Source organism: Halichoerus grypus, chromosome 9 (assembly GCF_964656455.1).
Source record: "Halichoerus grypus chromosome 9, mHalGry1.hap1.1, whole genome shotgun sequence".
Lineage (NCBI taxonomy): Eukaryota > Metazoa > Chordata > Mammalia > Carnivora > Phocidae > Halichoerus > Halichoerus grypus.
This window is the reverse complement of record NC_135720.1, coordinates 14,622,482-14,642,113: the sequence shown is the minus strand read 5'-3', so window position 1 is coordinate 14,642,113 and position 19,632 is coordinate 14,622,482. Positions and strand designations below refer to the sequence as shown.

General features: G+C 38.5%; 1 protein-coding gene across 1 annotated transcript in view; it reads right to left on the bottom strand.

Annotated features, from left to right (window-relative positions):
* Positions 1–19,632, bottom strand: part of SYNE1 (spectrin repeat containing nuclear envelope protein 1) — a 436,526-nt gene that overhangs the window by 109,885 nt on the left and 307,009 nt on the right. The window contains exons 99-104 of the mRNA XM_078054564.1: positions 15,870–16,004; positions 14,806–14,915; positions 10,606–10,762; positions 7,377–7,508; positions 7,022–7,177; positions 6,236–6,445 (exon numbers count right to left, since the gene is read on the bottom strand). Of these exons, the coding sequence (XP_077910690.1) occupies positions 6,236–6,445; positions 7,022–7,177; positions 7,377–7,508; positions 10,606–10,762; positions 14,806–14,915; positions 15,870–16,004 (900 nt within the window). The remainder of the gene's footprint in view (positions 1–6,235; positions 6,446–7,021; positions 7,178–7,376; positions 7,509–10,605; positions 10,763–14,805; positions 14,916–15,869; positions 16,005–19,632) is intronic.

Below are 19,632 nucleotides of genomic sequence, written 5' to 3'. Positions count from 1 at the left end.
CCAACACAATACAAATGGTTACGAAGCATACAAATAAAAAGCAAATACTAGTCACCCTAATCTTCTGGATATGTTTGAAATAAATGTGCACATTTAAACACTGCAGTGGAAATATTACACTAATGACTTCTAATTAGTGAAACAACTATAGCTGCTACCCTTATTTGGGGAAAAATATGATTCTTTTATTTTATTTCAAGCTATTTTATATTTTTTACTTTACAGATAAGTCCAAACTTTATTTAAAACTACATCTTAAATTTAATGAAAAAATGTGATTCTTAAGAAGAATATAATTCCTTTTTTCCTCTCTCCCCTCATTCCCTCTCTCTCACACTTCTTTTTCTCCTATTTTCAGAGAATTTGCCCAAGCTTATAAAAAGCCACGCAGAAGTGTAGAAAATAAATTTTATCCATGATGACGAAAGACATATGAAGAGACAACACAAAAAGACCTTAGCAAAACCTTTGTTCAGAAAGATTACTCACTTAAAAGTCCAAATATATTTATATTAAGTTATATTCATCCAAAAAGAAGTCAACTATCAGAATTTTGGTCCTCAGTTCTACAGGAAATAATTAACTGGAGCAAAATTTGAATGATATAATTCCTAGTTTTTCCTTCTAAAATGTCAGCAAACATATATGATGGGCTGGTTGTTCAGCAGAGGCTGAAGTTTGACTCATCACATCCTCTTTGTTAGGGGCTGATGATATATATACAAGGACACTTCTTCAAGATGCAAAAATCTGTCTACAAGGAGAAGAATAATCACCCCAAGGAATAAAAAAACATCTTTAGGATGTGTGCCAGCCTTATAACACAAAATGCAAGGCTAGAAAACAAAACAGTGAGTGGATTATGCAGTAAAATAAAAAAAAGGAAAAAGAAAAAAAATTGCACATGAACATTAGAGAAAAGCATACGATCCAAAGAGGCAATAACTGTCACTAACCAAAATCCAAACCAGTCTGCAAGCCTCGTTGTGGATTCACTAGGAAATTGTTTTAACAGTCCTGGAAAAACGATGCCAGAAGCAAGGTTTTTGCTTATGAATTATAGCAATGTTTGTATTATTCAACTGTGCTCAGAGTGAGGCCATGTGGGCCATTAGAATGATGACATATTTATCTGTTTGAATGCCTAGAAAAAGATGTTTCCCATTCATTTGAACAGATTCAAAAGAAAAAGTCTCTATTAGAGACATATATTTAGAACAACATTAATTCAGTTATTCTAAATGAGTAGATAAGTCTAAATAATACATCATGGGTTAGAAATGAAGATTATGGGGACGCCTGGCTGGCTCAGTTGGAAAAGCATGTGACTCCTGATCTCAGGGTCATGAGTTTGAGCCCCACATTGGGTATAGAGATTACTTAAATAAACTAAAGAAAGAAAGAAAGAAAAAAGAAATGAAGATTACAGATATATTTCCTGTTCATCATCTTTATATTTTTAATAACATTTTCTTTCTTAATTATCTTCTACTCAAGGTAATAGAAAATAGAGTTCACATTTCTGGAGGCCTCACTAATTATTGGAAGGATCCAGCCAAGAAGACACTAAAGCCAAGAATACGATTGATTTAAAAATTAGTAAGAGACCTTAAGAGGTGTTATTAACCATATGGAAGTTGGTACTTTTTTTAAACTTTTTAAAAAAGATTTTATATATTTATTTGAGAGACAGAATAAGAGAGAGGACACTCATGTGCGCAAGCACGAATGGGGGAGGGGCAGAGGGAGAGGGACAAGCAGATTCCCCACTGAGCAGGGAGCCTGAAGTGGGTCTTGATTCCAGGATCCTGAGATAATGACCTGAGCTGAAGTCAGACATTTAACGGACTGAGCCACCCAGGCACCCCATGAATATTGGTATTTTCTTAAAAACAAAAATCCAAAGGCTATAACTGTTTTTTGTTACTACACATGTGACACAGCAGGATAATTAAGGCGTCTCTATATTACACACATATCAGAAATTGCAAGTTTTATCGTACGGTCACTGGCATTGCTTGTAGGACATAACGAGGCAGGATTCTTGCTTTTTGAGAAACAGGTACATAAAAGGTTTCAAGTTTTCAAATAATCTGTGCTGGCTCACTCATTTAATAAAGAATTCTTTCATTTTTTTCAGTTTTTAAAGAACTTAAAATACTCAATTATAAAAATGTCCAGTAAATTTATTTGGGGTTAAGTCTATAGGTAAAAGCCTTTTTAATAGAATAATCGATGATTAACTTGTTGTGATTCCATGGAGATAATATACACTTACATAACATCAACACGTTCCTCCAGATTGTCCATTGGGTATAGGGTAATGTTAACAGTCTGGCAAAAGCTAATACTCAAAAGTTAAATGGAAAACAAAGGCATGCCATCCCATTAACTACTGAGCACTGAGAGCATACCAGGTGCTTGGTGCAAAGTAAAATAAAATGGTTTGTGACTTGACCTTTAATTATATGAACATTGGAACTATTTCTTTCAATTAAATTGGAACACAAACATTTTGAAATGTCAGTTGTTGTTCGTGAGCTGGCCAACAAGTAGAAACTTGTTGGCAGAAGAAAAATAGAGAAGATGATTTAAAGAGAATTTCATGATTGTATGTTCTTCTCTTGGCCTCTACAGAAAATCAGTTCCAGAGTCTTCATGCTTAGTTCATATTTTACTCTGACTGGCTATAATTACTAATAAAAATTTTAAAGTACTGAAGACACTAGCATGGTAAATGCACCGTGTAAAGGGAAATAGGCTTCCAAGTGATACACACATTTGTACTTTTAACCCCCCTCATTCATGGCTGATAGACCGACCAGAATGCTGTTAAAACTCAGTGCATTATTTTATGCAAGGTGCATTTTAGAGTAATGAAAGAAGTTTCCATAAATTGCACAACAGTTTTGCTGATTTTAGACAGATATTGTATCTATGGACATGCAATCAGATCTTGCATCCAAAACAATATACCCAAATAAGCAGCCCCAGTTTTTCTGATTCCAAGTGAAATGTGCTTTCCTCTCTATGAACTATACAACATAACCTATACAAATGCAAATATCTGGTCCAGGTCATTCCTTGAAGCCATAGACTTGCATACCCAAATGTCTACTGTGACTATTCACCTGAGTATCTTAATTCTACAGCATATCTTTGTCCAGCCAGTGACTCAGCCATGCCCATTGGTCAATGGCACTGCTCTGTACCAGTCCTGTCAGCCTGAGTCCCTGGACTTCCTCAGCAGTGCCTTTTTCTCTCATTCCCCATATCTAAACCACACCCAAATGTGCTCCTGTTGATTCTGCTTTCAAAATACATCTTGAAGAGGTCTACTATTCTCCATCTCCCCTGTTAGCACCCTAATGGTATAAAATATAAAAATATTCTTTGAGTCAAATCCTGGCTCTAGTTCTTGATGGTTGAATAATCTTAGAGGAGTAATTTAACCTTTATATTGGTTTCAGATTCTATATGTGTTATAATGAATACTGCTATTAATAGTAACAACAATAACAAAACTTACTGAGTACTTACTATGTTTCAGACACTGTTCAAACTATTTTACACATTTTAACTAATTTTATCCTCACAAAACCCCAGGAGACCATAGGATGGGTGTTACTTAATAGTCGAGGACACTAAGCCTTAGAGAAGCAGCTAAGAGTGTATAGCAGTAGGGGACAAAGCCAGAATTTGAACCCAGGAGGGTTGGTTTTAGAGACTGCTCTTAATTTTTGCTCTTCCGACTTTGCAAAATGAGTATCAGAGGTATGTCGTGAAGATTAAAGACAATAATATAGGTGAAAATCCTTTGTGAATAAAAAAATGATACACAAATTGTTCTCAGAATTTTACTTTGTAGTTTTAAGAGTACAAATTACTGAAAGGCAATGATGATTTGTCCCTCTAGATGAATACCTAGAAAATTCCATGTTTCTTGGCTGATGCTACATTTGACATTTTAACAGTATTTTTTACAAATCAAAATTTTATATCAAACTCTTGGCCCTAATTACATGTATCTATTTTATAAATCTTATACGCTTGTTAAAAATAAAACGCAATTAGGAGTTCCTGGATGGCTCAGTTGGTTAAGCGTCTGACTCTTGATTTCAGCTCAGGTCATGATCTCAGGTCGTGAGATTGAGACCCCCATCAGGCTCTGTGCTGGGCATGGAGCCTGCTTAAGATTCTCTCTCTCCCTCTTGCCATTTGCAACGACGTGGATGGAACTGGAGGGTATTATGCTGAGCGAAATAAGTCAAACAGAGAAAGACATGTATCATATGACCTCACTGATATGAGGAATTCTTAATCTCAGGAAACAAACTGAGGGTTGTTGGAGTGGGGGGTGGGGGGGATGGGGTGACTGGGTGATGGACACTGGGGAGGGTATGTGCTCTGGTAAGCGCTGTGAATTGTGCAAGACTGTTGAATCTCAGATCTGTACCTCTGAAACAAATAATGCAATATATGTTAAGAAAGAAAAAAAGAAGAAGAATGTAGCAGGAGGGGAAGAACGAAGGGGGGGAAATCGGAGGGGGAGAAGAACCATGAGAGACGATGGACTCTGAAAAACAAACTGAGGGTTCTAGAGGGGAGGGGGGTGGGAGGATGGGTTAGCCTGGTGATGGGTATTGAGGAGGGCACGTTCTGCATGGAGCACTGGGTGTTATGCACAAACAATGAATCATGGAACACTATATCTAAAACTAATGATGTAATGTGTGGGGATTAACATAACAATAAAAAAAAATAAAAAAAAAAGAAATGATGGTATATACATAGAATGGAATATTATACAGCCATAAAAAAGATGAGATCTTGCCATTTGTGACATGAACGGACCTAGAGGGTATTCTGTTAAGCGAAATAAGTCAGGTTGAGAAAGATAAATACCATATGATTTCACTTACATGGGAACTCTAAAAAATAAAACAAATGAATAAACAAAACCAGAATTAGACCCGTAAATACAGAGAACTGATAGTTGCCAGAGGGAAGGGATCGGCAGATGAGCAAAATGGGAGAGGGGGAGTGGAAGATACAGGCTTCTAGTTGTGGAATGAGTAACTCGTGGGGATAAAAGGCACAGCATAGGGAATATAGTCAATGGTACTGTAACAGCATTGTATGGTGATAGGTGGTAGCTACATGTGACGTGAGCATAACATAATGTATAAAGTTGTTGAATCACTGTGCCATACACCTGAAACCAACGTAACATTGTGTCAACTATACTCAAAAAACATTTCAATAAAATAAACTCAAGATTGTATAAAGTAAAAAAAAAAAAAAAATTCTCTCTCCCTCTCCCTCTGCCCCTCCCCCATCTCTCTCTCTCTCCTCTCTCTAAATCAAATAAATAAATAAATAATAAATAAATCTCAATTAAAACTTAAGTATTCCTTCAAAAGATGCTTTTTATTAGGAATGGAAATCAACTCAAAGTTTATCAGTGGCTTTTGCATTTGATGAAGTTTATAGTCAAAGGAAAAGTTTCATAAGCAGACAATTATTCAGCTGGCAACAGAACTCTAGTCTAAGGCTTAAAGGCAATAAATCCGAGGAGTTAAGATTGGGAAGTAATGCCGTAAATTTTTTTAAAAGATTTTATTTATTTTATTTATTTATTTATTTATTTATTTATAGAGAGAGTGAATGGGGGGGGCAGGGGGAGAGAGAGAATCCCAAGTAGACTCTGTGCTGAGCATGGAGCCTGAAGTGGGGCTCGATCTCATGACCCTGAGATCATGACCTGAGCCGACATCAAGAGCCAGACGCTTAACCAATTGAGCCACCCAGGCGCCCCAATCATGTACATTTTTAATGCAGGCAAAAGTAGGCCATAGTTACTTTCCGTGGCCCCTGGGCATTGGAGTCTAGGGTTCTGTACCGTGGCACTTGCTGCGTATTTCTTTGGTCATATGTTTTAAATTCCAATTGTCAATTGAAAATTGTAATTATAGTCATATGATTTATTGGTTGAATTTAAAGTTCTATTCAGCCCTTTGTTTGCTTGGTTGGTTTTCTCAACCCTCCATTTCTAGACCATAAACCTCTTAGTTTCCTCATCCTAGGGTTCTATTCCCTTCTTTTTCTGTAATGTTCTTGCTCTTCATTGTACATTTGAAAAAAAAAATAGGTCTATGTCATACCTCAATAAGACATCCTGCTTATTACTGAATATAGCTAGAGAATGGTCAACCATCTCTTGATGATGTCTTACCTGGAAATTTAGTATTTGCTGAAGTCTTTCCTTCATCTGATGACAGCGTTGATTTACTACTGAGTCTAGCAAGGACAACCTGCCCAAAAGACAACCCAAAGTGTCTTCAATGACATCTCGGTTATCACCATTCTCTGGAAATGCTTGGGAAAATAAGTTCCTGTTCTTATCCATTTCTTCAGACATTTCCTTAATATCTTTGGCAAGAGTCTAGGGTTGATAAAAGGGAAAGCACATTTCAATGCTTAGATCTATGAATCTATATACACATCAAGTCATTTCCTCAGAGAAAGTCCACCATATCTCTCTTCCTATTCAGTGTTAACTATATCTAAGGCAAGTTGACCCACTTCCACTTCTAAAATATTAGGCAAGTTGCTGCTGGAGAGATTTTTCTCAGAAATTTTACATCATTAGCTAATTATAATATGTATTTGGTGAAAGGTAAGATTTGTAAAGGGCTATCTAGAAACTCATACACTAATTTTTAGCCTGTGTTTCATAGGTAGAAAATTTGCAACACACAAGCTTCTACAAAGATTCCTCCATTTTTTTCTTCCTCCTACATACACAAGATAGAGAATAAAAATGCAAAGCATGAGTATCTCTGGGAGCTTTTTATTTTAGACAGCTCTCTTTTGTATTATGCAGCTTAGAAATATACCTAATTTGTTCTTTATTAGAACTGTTTTATATTTGACCTTCCTTATATATTAATTATCCAACACCAAAATTTCAAGTGCTTTGTAATATCACATACTCACAGCCACCAGCTGCCAAACTTACCTCCTGGTTGAAGAGGCAAGCTTCTGTTTCTTCTGGTAAAAGTGCTGTGGCAACAAATAAACGTTCTTCAACATCATCCAACCACGTAGAGGTAGCTGAGACCCCATCATATAACTTCTGTTCCAAGTGAATGTTCTGCCTCTTTGTACCCCCACCCTAAGAAAAAAGGGGGGGACATAGAATTAATTATAGCACTTTGAGGAATCAAAGAAAAATACCAGGATGAGATGTCAGGGTCCGGTGGCTCTGCCTTTCAGGACTAATCACTAGTGTTGGGTCTCGACCCTTCATGCCCAGAGGTGGAACAACTGCATGGAGACCAAGATCCATGAGCAAGCCAAAAGTGCAGCCCTACCTGGGATGAAACCTCCTCAAAGGCCTGGTTCAATCCGTCTAGCAAAGATGTCACTGCAGATTTGTCTTGGGTCTGCCCATCCCCTTTGTATAGTGGTACACCAGACAGGAGACGATTCGGCCTGCTGTAGAGCTGTAGGCAAACAGGGGCACTTATTTAAGAGCATATGTACTATGTTCAGGTTTCATCATTTAGAATTGCACACTGAAGCAGATGCTGGAAAAACTATCCTTATAAAAACCTCTTTTGGAGAAATATGACCTCTTTGACAAACCATATCTGCTAAACATGATGACCAAATTCAGCAATGGTAATGTTTTCACTGATGGACTTAAAAAAAAAAAATGGTAGGAAAAATGCCTGAAATCTATCACAGCCTTCCTCTCAACTTGTCTTCTTGGTTTTAGGCTACCCATGATGAAATCATCCATCTTAGATACCGGATCTAGACTGATCCCTATGCTTTCTTCATTTACTCAACCTCCCCTACACTCTTGTAGACATACAGTGCCTGATAAGGCCCATGATATTGCTTAGCCCTTAAACTTGTGAATGATGTTTCCAATCAAACTCAGTTCCTATAATTTATAGAATGTCTCATTCTCACCTTGCCTTTCAGGCTGATTATTTATTATCCTCTAAACATGCCCGACTCATTTCCCACCATAGCTAGAACACCCACCACACAGCACCTCTTTAAAATCCACTTCCTTAAATTCCACACCTACTACAATGGCTTTCTACTTTTTTTTATTTCTGCTGCTTTTTAAATTCCTGCTTATAGAGCCAACCATGGTTGCCTAATTTCTTAGTAATGTATAAAATATTTCCTTGGTTGGGTTACAGGTTCCTAGGAGTAGGAGCCATTCATATGGCTCCTCAACCTCAGGCTAGGTGACCTAGTGAACTTTAGGCCAAAAAAAAGTGCCCATTTTTATACTTGAGATAGTTAATTGATCCAGTATATAAAACTGTCAGTAAGGTAGTATGAAAAAGGAGGGACTCTGGAGTTGGACAGACCTGCGTCCAAATCCCAGCTCTGTCTCTTCTTAGTCACAAGACCCTGAGAAATCATCTAATTTCTCCAAGCCTTAGTTTATAGATCTACAAAGTAGAGAAATGTCACTCTCACCACAGTGTTGTTAGAAATAACACCTAGAACACAAAATATGTTCACTAAATGATCATCCCCTTTCTTCTTGGAAACTCTCATGGCCAAATTGCTTCTTCCTCACCTTTTCTCCCACCTCGTCACACCAAAGAGAAGAAAACCACCTCGGAGGCACTTTGTACAGATGACCAGTGATTATGGAAAGAAAGCACTCAAATGCAAAAAAAGGCCATGAAATAAAGAACATTCAATGCTTTCCATTTCCAGTTCCAAAGGGCAATGAGATATGGACCTGAACCTAAACTTTAACAACAGTCCAGGGGTCATGGGGGAACGTCAGTGGCAGCAGGCAGGGCTCTTGTGGTAGGCTCACATAGAGGATGTCAGGATGATAGCACAGAGCTGACAGAAAACATAGCTCTCTGAGACAAGAGTGGGTCATGGATGAGACACCCAGGAAGTCTCAATGCTGGATGAACCATGCAGATGCTTTAGGCTGGATGGACAACAGGTAGAATCCAGGGATGGGCATTTAACAAATAAAGAATAGTAAGTAAACATGAATATTACTAGAAATGCTTTGGATTATCTGACTTAGGATAGTCAGAGAAGACTGCAGTCCCTTTTTTAGGACTGTAAATATCCCTTATAGTCAAAGGAATGGGGAATACTAGAACATGAAGGTAAGCTAGTGGTCAAGTCCAGGAGATCTGCATCAGAAATCAAGAATTCAGGCTAGGAGTCTGAGAAATGTTTGATCAGGGATGTGAAGAAGGATTAATTCAAACAGACAGAAGGTCCATGAGAAAGCTTTAAGGCACCACTTGCCAGGGTGGAAGAGGATTCTGGGATAATGACCTCCAAGAGTGGAGTGCTCTATGCTGCCCAGGGCCACTGCTGGTGACTATTCACGTGGACAGTGACAAAGAAGGCTCTGGTCAGAGCAGGAGAGGAGTGAGATAGGGCGGCGTGACAGAAGAGTCTGTAAAAAGAGACAGACAGGCATGACTCCGGAGCACTGATGCATGGTTCCCCCACAGATAAGGGGACACATTGTGACCTTCAGACTGTCTCCCTTTCAGGTAGTCCTGGCAAGCTGTGTCTGCTTATAGTGCCTGCTTTGTCAGTTCCTACCTTTCCCTCCTCATATGCACTCCAGTTACTGATAGTCTTTCACTTCTGGGGTCAGCCTCTCCCAGCCCTGAAACTAGTCCTAGTCAGATCAGTGAGAACAGCAGCTTCCTCAGATCCACAGTAAAGGACCTAGACTTTAATCTGATAATATGACTGTCACAGAATGGCTCAGATGAGCACTGTGGGCCCAGGTCCCAGGACTAGGCTTCTATCTTCAAAATCCAGCTGGGCCACAGGTGTGGTAAACATCGCAGGCCTGCTTGGGCTCCCACCTCATGCACTAGCACTCTACGGGGTCGATTCCTCTGACTCGCAAATGTTCTCTGGCTTCTGCTTACACTGAACTAATAGTTATTATCTACCTGGAACCTTCTGTTGCTATATTCAATTCCACTGGATTTGGCTTGCTTTGTGGAAACAGGTCCATTCTCACACAGTACTTGCCCATCTAGGGAACAAGCCTATAGATGGGCCAGTAACCATTCTAGCTGACCACTGGCTTCCCCTTCCTTTTAGATCCACTGAGGTCCCAACATGTTTCTCATTAAGATCTTCTGAAACTATTAAATACTGGACATAGCAATGGAAAATAAGATAACTTGACAATTTACTTCCAGAAAGTAACCAAATCTGCGTTTCTCTTGTCCTAGATGTGTATATTCTTTACTTGTAACCTTAATTTTCGAGGTCGTGAAAAGAAAGGGGGCCGCTAATTTAATGGTTTATGCTAATGAGTCATCAGTTATTAATCATCTCTGAGGAAAAGAGTATCTAGAAATCAAATAAATTTGCACATATAAATATATAAATATTAAGGGAAACATGAAATGTGCCTGTTAAGAAACATATAAGATGAATAACTTCTTTTATGTCTTATTTTAGAATTGATAATGAAATTATAGATTACTGCACAGTTATATTCCATTAGCATAAATTACACATCTTTTATATTAGTTAATATATAAAATCAAAATGTTTGGATACCACTTGCTCTTGTTCCTGTTCCAGAACATTCTGTAGTAGCTTCTGCTTGGTACTAAATTCTTGATGTAGGCTTTCCCATTTCATTCTCATCTGGTCTTCAGCAGCTGATTTCTCCCCTTCCATCCCCAACTCCTGGGATAACACATCAGGTTTTTCGCTATTAGAAGAATAAATAATCTAAGTTTACAATGTGTGCAAAAAGGCGTTAAGTTCTAGGTAACTTATTGTATGTACTAGATCTGGCCTCTAAAATTGGAACTGGATTATTTTAGTCATTAGCTTACACTTTAGAACTATCAATTGAAATAGAAAATTTGAGACTAACCATAAAGAAATATATTCTTAACTTATTCTATAACTGAACTATGAGCACAATAATAATTTAACAGTTCATAGAAGATATCTCAGTATTAAAGATACAAAATAATTGTTACATTTAGAATCGGAAAGTGTACAATTAGACTAGTGTCCTTAGACAAACAGCCCACAGAATAATTAAAAAACCCTAAAAATGCCACTTAGTCTATTGAGAGCTTTTTTTTTTTTTTTAAGATTTTATTTATTTATTTAATTGACACAGAGAGAGAGAGAGACAGCGAGAGAGGGAACACAAGCAGGGGGAGTGGGAGAGGGAGAAGCAGGCTTCCCACTGAGCAGGGAGCCTGATGTGGGGCTCGATCCCAGGACCCTGGGATCATGACCTGAGCCGAAGGCAGTCGCTTAACCGACTGAGCCACCCAGGCGCCCCTATTGAGAGCTTTTATCCTGAGTCCAAAGAAAACGCTACAGACAAGGTTTCAGGACTTGGAACAGAAGTACAGAGGGTGGAAGGCACTGAGTGTCATCCTTGTTAATGCAGCAGGGTGGCATCAAAGACTATGGCTTCACAGGTGAGACAGATCTGGGTTGGAATCTCTTCTCCAGCATATTAGATTTGTGACTTGGAGTACTTTGCTTCAATTCTCTGATCCTCAATTATCTCATCTTCACGATGAAGGTAGTATCTATCTTGCAGAAGTGTAAGAATTTAGAGAAGATAGCCACAATGCCTAGAACCCTACCAGGAACATAATAGCCACTTGATAAATGGGGCCTAACGATAAGAGTCTGGGGGACCCAAGTTCCAATAGATCCTAGTTTGTCAGAGTTTTAAAGACCTAACTAGAGGGGCACCTGAGTGGTTCAGTCGGTTAAGAGTCTGCCTTCAGCTCAGGTCATGATCTCATGGGTCCTGGGGTGGAGCCCTGGCGCATAGGGCTCCCTATTCAGTGGGGAGTCTGCCTCTCCCTCTCCCTCTGCTACTCCCTCCCTGCCACTGCCCTGTTTGTGCTCTCTTTCTCAAATAAATAAAATCTTAAAAAAAAAAAAATACCTAACTAGAACTATGTCATCTGAAAGACATACTATATTGTAATCAATATTTCAACAGAACTTTTGCTTAAGTGAAAAAAAAAATAACAAGTTCATTGGCAGGATAATACTATACACTACCCTGAAGTCTATTCTTCTCAGAAGAAGTATTGAATACAATAGTTTCTTTAGGTAAGTCTGTTAAAGTAAGCTGTTAAAAATTATCTATAAGGCTATAATGCAGGATATTCTACTTCTAGGATACAACTTAGAGAATCTCCCCAACCTGCACACTTAGAGACACATAAGAAAGTTAATGTCAACAACGCTAGTAATAGCAAAAAAAAGAAGTGGGAGCAAGGTAAATGCCCATCAATAAAAAAATGGGTGAACAAGTTACTGTCACAAGATAAAATACAATTAAGCAGTTAAAATGAAAGAACTAGATCTATATGTATCAACATGGATTGGTTTTAAAAAGTAATATTGAGTGAAAAAGTGCTAAAATCATGTTGGGATCTCTAATTTTGTTTGTCATGTCTCTGGAGTTCTCTGTGTGTTTTTAAAAAAATCTTTTTAAATAAAAAAAGTTTTAAAGTTCTTATGAAATTAAATTTCTTTATTGTGATGTCCTTTGTAATGGTGGACTGTAGTACATCATTTTTAATTCATTTATGTTTGCATAACAATTTAGTATAAAACTAGGTGATAAACTTAATCACTGACACATATGAAACATCAGCAGCAAATTAGTCTTAAATGAGAACAAAACCTTTTGTTTCCCATGAAAAATATTCTTTCCCTTTAATGCTTATACCAGTTAATGTCCAACTGAGTTTCTTTATCTATTCTTCAACCCTTCTATACATCACATGGTACTTATTCTTTATATATTAAATTTGTACCCTTGAAGCAAATCAGGCCCCTCCCGCGGGGGTTTTCTTACACAAACTACTTCATATTTGATAGTCCTAGAAATCAGCTAACAAGTTAAAATCTGAATACGAGGTTTTTTTCCCCTAACAACGTTATTCTGTTCTTTTAAAAAAATATATATATTCTTTTGGCTTCTAGATATTGCTTATTTTATGCTCTTTGTTTGGCTTATTTATGCAGATGCTTGAAAGGCATGGCTGAACTATAATCAAACAGACTTACAGGTGACTTTTCTAAAGATTTTGTATAAAAATTTAAAAATTTGTGAAATGTAAAGCATTCTTTAAAGTGACTCGTGTGTAGAAAGGCAGTATTGCACTGAGAATTTCTCTTTAAAATATTTTTTGTATTTGGGCGCCTGGGTGGCTCAGTCGGTTAAGCGTCTGTCTTCGGCTCAGGTCATGATCCCAGCGTCCTGGGATGGAGTCCCGCATCAGGCTCCCTGCTCAGCGGGGAGCCTGCTTCTCCCTCTGCCTGCCGCTCCCCCTGCTTGTGCTCTCTCTGTGTCAAATAAATAAATATTAAAAAAAAAAATTAAAAATAAAATAAATAAAATATTTTTTGTATTTGAAACAGCAAATGGGTTTGTCTTTGATCTGGGTCCTTTCCATAGCTAAAGGCCAAGGAAAGAAAAATATCATGGCAAGAAAGTTGCAGAAGATTCCTACTGCCGCTTTTTGTGACTACTCATATGTTGTGGAGGCAATGTGTGAATGGGTTCTTTGTAAAAATAGAGTTTGGCAAAAATATTCAGAAAATTGTGAAGGATGAATAAATGTTTTAGAAGAACTGGAGGCAGAAAATGAAAAGCGAAGGCAGGTCTTGACTCAGAGTCGGTGTGGAAGGAACAGCGTTTCTCATGTTGCATTTTTTATACTAGCAGGCATTTACACCTTTTCTATTATTTGGTATTATAAATAATATTTCAAAAGTCATCTCCATAGCATGTATTTCCTCCTTTGGTTATTTCCTCCAATAAATGTTCAGAATTGACAACGCTCAGTGGAGTTGAAGCTATTTGCCATATCATGGTTGCCGAAGGATACTACTAAATCAAATCTTTACAATGCATGAGCACATAGGTTTCACTGAAACTCTTTTTTTTTTTAATGTTTTGGATTTTAAAGTTTTCCTACATATCCTCTCGGTTGCATCCACTGCTTTCATAATCGTTCTGAGATGGAGGTGGTCGATTATCGCTGTAATCCTAGAGATGAGCAAACTGAGGCTCAGGGCTGAGTTCCTTTTCCACGGTGACTGGTGTAGGAATGGAGTAAAACCCAGACCTGACTCAAAATACAGGGATACTTCAACCCTGATGTGTTTCCTTTTCTGTCTTGCCTTTTAAGTCAGAATCTCCAACTTGAAAATTCTCTAACTTCTTTCATTTTTATTTTAACACTTTACTCTGCTGTGTACAAGGCTTTCAGTCTCCATTCCAAACCAGTTCTTGAAACTCAATGACTTTACATGTAGAAATTATAGACAGACATCATCAAGAAAAATTAAGACATTTAGTGGGCATATGCATTTATTTTTCCAAGTGATGTTAGGGGTAGATGAGCTCATTTTGCAGGGAAAATGCTTTGCAGTTAGATATAATCACTCAGAAACACAGAGGAATGTGTTTAGAATGCATTTCTTATTTGATTCTAAAAAATTAACTAACAAGCATTTCTTTGGACAGATATGCTCAGCATACTGGAAAAAGGGCAAACAAGTCAGCCATCAGCCATCATAATTACTAGCTATATTTGTGCTGCACAACAAATGTTCAAAATGCAAGCAAATTTAATATCATAAAGTGAAAACAAAATGATTAAGTTCTTGCAGATGTTTAAAATAAAATTTTGAGTGAGATGTTTATATTTCTTCAAATCTGGGCAAGTTGGGAGAAAGTGTTTTGAAACGTACCCAGCACCACCAGAGGTCTCTGCAGCTGAGTGCTGGGTGAGAATTTCCTCTCCACGACTGGCTACTGACCGCAGGAGGCTCTTCTGCTCAGCTAATTCCTGTTCCAACTCCTGCTCACGGAAAAGCAGAAATGAAAACATGTGTTACTTTGTGATTATTGCGTACAATCATGGTTTTATGTTTAGAAAATTCTCAGAGAACTCCTGTAGTAAGTTTCTAAGTTCGGATGTTGCATAAAAGGTGTGGTTTAGGTAAATGCACAATCATGTCTCCACAGTACTCTATACCTTTCTTTGGCTTTTATAAAAGATATCTCTGAAAAATCTCGGGAAAAAAATTAATGGAAAAAAAATTCTGCTGGGAAATGGTGCCCTCAAGTGGTACACAGTGCACTTTCACTTTTCAAAATACTGCCTGTTCCAGCTGAGATAAGCTCTCTTGAATTCCCCACTTGTTTCATAAATTGGACAATCAACAGATTTGGTTTTACTTTTTCACTATTTGTGAAAAATGTATTTTCTGTTTGAGAAAGTGAAATATTTTAATATGCCCCATTCCTAAAGCTAAGGTATCAATGAGAAATCATTCATCAAAGCTCATTTGTTTCACTAGGCGATAATTTTTAATCCTATCTTGTGATGGTATCGACTTAAAAGTGAAAAATAAATTGCATTTTTAAAAAGTTTTTTTAAAAACATGTAACTCAGGCTTTTTACCAATTCTCAAAGGCCTTTCTGAGGTTATTTATTCTCTAAAATAGGCTCGAATTGGGGCAAATCTGGAAATAGAGTAGGTAACCTTCATAAGGCAGATTATAATTGAGTCATGCTATTTGTAAACCTGAACACCAGCTTTTCTTAAAGAACGGACTTTAAAATGACCAATCATTCCAGGGGTCATAAGAAAGTACACTGAAGCAGTTAGCCAGGTCTTATTTCTGTCCAAAAAGAAGATAAAGGGGCACTCTGTATTTAGTACAGAAGTCACTTGTCCACCTAAAACATGTCTCTCAAGGTGTTTGCGTGGCAGGTCTGCAGGCTATGGAGAGGTCAGAAATGCTTTACTTTTTGTTGTTGGAGGCTGCTCTGTCGCTGGTGGGTCCACATGGTCCGCGCTTGGGCCAGCCAGTCCTGGACCCCGGGGCTCTGGCTGGAAGTTAGGTCGGCATGGCTCTCCTCCTTCTCTTGCGCGGTGCCCTGCTTTTAAGGAGGCAGAAATCAAGAGTCATACTATCCACAGAAAATCCTTAACCAAATGGAGTGAAGGCAACTTTGGTGTGGTCAGTATAATGATACCAAAGTAGATCCATTTGGACATGAAACCAGACTGAAAAAAAAAAAAAAAGGGTAACACAAAACCCATCGAATTTATGGTATTTGCAGAAAGGAGAACAGTAAACAGATGATTATACTCAAATATTTGAGGGGGAAACTGTCTACTTAGAGGCTAGGCTTTTTTAGCTGACTGATGTGGTCACCAGATATTCCAGAACTTTTTCCATGAGAATATAACTCTAGATCTCACTTCCCCTACTATCACCATCCAGACCAGACCCCACTGTCATCTGTTGCCACTGCTGGTGTGGATAATGTTTGGCTAAAGGAGAAAGACAAAAGAAATTACTCCTTACCTAGGCAGGGGTTTATCCATCCTGCTTGATTATTCTGATGGAATTTGAAAGGCCCTCTGATATTGCATATCAGAACAGAATTAGTCCAGAATGAGAGCCCTTCTACTCATATGTATATATATGTCAAAAAGGTAAAAAATACAATCTTAAGATAACTCATTCACTAAATAGTTATTAAATAAGCACGCACTGTGTGTCAGCCACTGTTCTAGGCATATTCTTCCAAGAAGCCAGACAGGGGCCCTGCTGGGGAGACAGACAATGAACAAACAAGATAAGCTGAGATAAGAGCTATAAAGAACGTAAAACTAGATAATGGGATAGAAAGTGAAGGGGAAGGTTTCCTAGGTTGGTCAGGGAAAGCCTCTTGAGAAAACTGCACTGAGCACTGAATGATGAGAAACCACCGGCCTGGCACAGACGTAGGTGGAAGGCACTCCTGGCAGAGGCAACAGCTGGAGCAAAGACCGTGAGGGGAGAGAACTTGGGCTTCTCAGAGGACGCAGCAGCGAAGCCATGGGGGCAGAGAAGAGGGACAGTTTACAGGGAGCTTCCACAGAGGAGGGGGTCTTGCTCCCTACCCGCCACGGCTGCTACTCCCCAGTCCTTTGGTTCTTCATTGCCAAATCTGACCATGGAATGGGATCCAGCCGCTCCAGGTCATCCAGCCTGATTGCCCACAAAGACCCTTCTCTTCCTCTTATTTTCAGATTTTTACATTAACTATTCAGGGAAATAAATGGGGTCTATTTACCCGTCTGTCTTACTCATTAGAGTCTCACGATTAAATTGCAAAATGTCTGAGATAACGTGGAGATCATGAACTTTGCCACGTTGGTAGCAGTACTTGAAGTACAGTGAACTGAAAGAAACCGTGAAACCTAGAGGTAATATTATACATAATCCTTTCCCAGATTTGGAGCCACCTTAGCTCACAGGTAAGAGAATAAGGCTTATATAGAACAATGAGGACTCCACTGGTCTAAAGTATGCCATTTGCATTTCACAGGACCTTCCCAATGGGTGACTAGTGATACCCAGTTCAGTATATTCCCCACTCCTCCAGGAATGCCGCTTACAGATAAGCAGTGATTTTCCTGAGGGTGAGAGGTAAGGGGTGAGTGGGCACTCTTCAGCACTGAAGCCCATACATTTCTGCGTGAACCAGATTCTCTCCATCTGAGAATGCACCATCTACCCAACATAAACTCTGAAATATCGTGGCTCTTCTGGTAAGGATGAGACAGCAGGTCAAAAGGGACCTGCAGAGAATGACGCTAAGGAAGTCAGTGTACAAGGTTGAAAGTTGTCCCCAGTGAGAGCTGCACCAGCTGACAAAACGGTGGCCATGGCCATGACCTGCTGCTTCTTACGGGATCTGGTCACTTCCCCTCTGCTTTGCTCTTCAGTAAAGGTTTGTTTTCAGAGCCCAGCCTAGAGACTCACGTGGTGACTTCTCAGCGGCACTACCTCACCCTTCTATGCAGGTTACTATTGTTCGATTGAGAGCTTTTTTTTTTTTCCCCCCCAAATTCCTCACACCAAATTTGTGCTTGGAAAAATAACAATGGAAATGTTAGATCTTAAGAACAGCTTAACTTTTACACACACAGACACATATTCAGAATCTAAGACTTAAAATCTAAAGGGAGTCATATTTCACTAATTGAATCCACAGCTTTAGAGAAACAAAAATTAAGTAGCATCAAAAGCAGATGTTTAGTATGTATTTTCTATGTGGTTAGGTTCCATTTTTCAGCTAGTAAATTTTTCTTTGACTGATTTAGTCATTTCGAAACATAAGACTTGGACCACAGGAAACAAAAAATGATTAAGACTCCAGTTCAAGTTTCATTCCCTTTCCCCTGGGGATGAGAAGGTACTGATTGAAGGAATAGAATGATGGTAATTACATTCTAGTAGATCTGATAATTGTTTTCTCTCCAACCTAGGAAACAAAGTATGGCAGCTTTGGTCCCCAGAGTTCCCCAAGGGTGGGGCTACATAAGCTGTTTATTTTGGAAATACTAGAATAGTAACCACTTTTGCCAGGAACATTCTTTGGAAGATTAGTGAGGATTGGAAATGCTAAATATTAAATAAAACATTTCTTTATAAAGCATTTCATTATTTATATAGGGCAAACTCTGCTCCTTCAAAGGATGATAATGTGTGAAAATGACCTAAACCTTTTATGAGGAAAGATACCATGTAATTCAAGAGATAGTATTACGTGCCCATATGTCTGTGTCCCTTCACAAAGACAAGGAATCTCTTGGGGTTGGCGGGGGGAGATTAAAGGGATTGGTTATTCTTTGATACATACAGAAGTCCAGTTGGTTAAAAAAGATGGCCGTGATAGATAATGACCATTTTGTAGGCAAGCAGCACTGAGAAATGGTGTGCTTATGGCCATACAAGACTTAGGAAGGGGCTCCAGCTCTCCAGAATCATGCAAACCCCAAGCGAAGGATACAACCTCACTGACATCTACATTCAATGGAAGATTTTTTTCCCCAATGTTAGTTGATTTCATATCAACTCTGAATTTTTTTACATGAAGGCAAATGACCCTTTTTATGGTAATAATAATGTAAACAGGGCTCCTTTTATTCATACAGTTGGAAAAATAATCTCTTCAAATAGCTCTAATTATAAAAAAAGAAAAGCAATAGTTTATATGCTGGAAACTCGTTAGACGAAAGATGAGGGAATTTATAGATATTTTAAAAATAAACAAGGATCAATTAAAATTCAGTGAAACGCTACCACGTTTTCCAGTCTTTACAATTTTTACAACAGTATCCTCAGGAAATCCTTCTACTTGTGGGCAGGGTCAGGATTTTACTCAATTTGAAGAATCCCTGTGGCCATGGACAGGATCTGCTGGGTGTGAGCCCTACAAGCTATTGAAGAGCTCAGCCCAGCCATCTCTGACCCAGTCTCAAACCTAACCTTCCAGCATGTCAGGAGTTCCTTTCCCCCCAAAGCATGTGGTTTGCAAACAGCTGGTTGTTGTTGTTATTATAGTCACTGCTATTTGAGCACTTCCTGTGAGCATTACTTGCATTAAGATCCTCAGGATTTTTAAAAGTTGAATACTATTAATATCCCTATTTTACAGATGAGAAAACTGATTATTTGACCTCAAGTTCCAGGAGCTTGCCCCAGGTCACCTAGTTAATGACTTGTGGTAC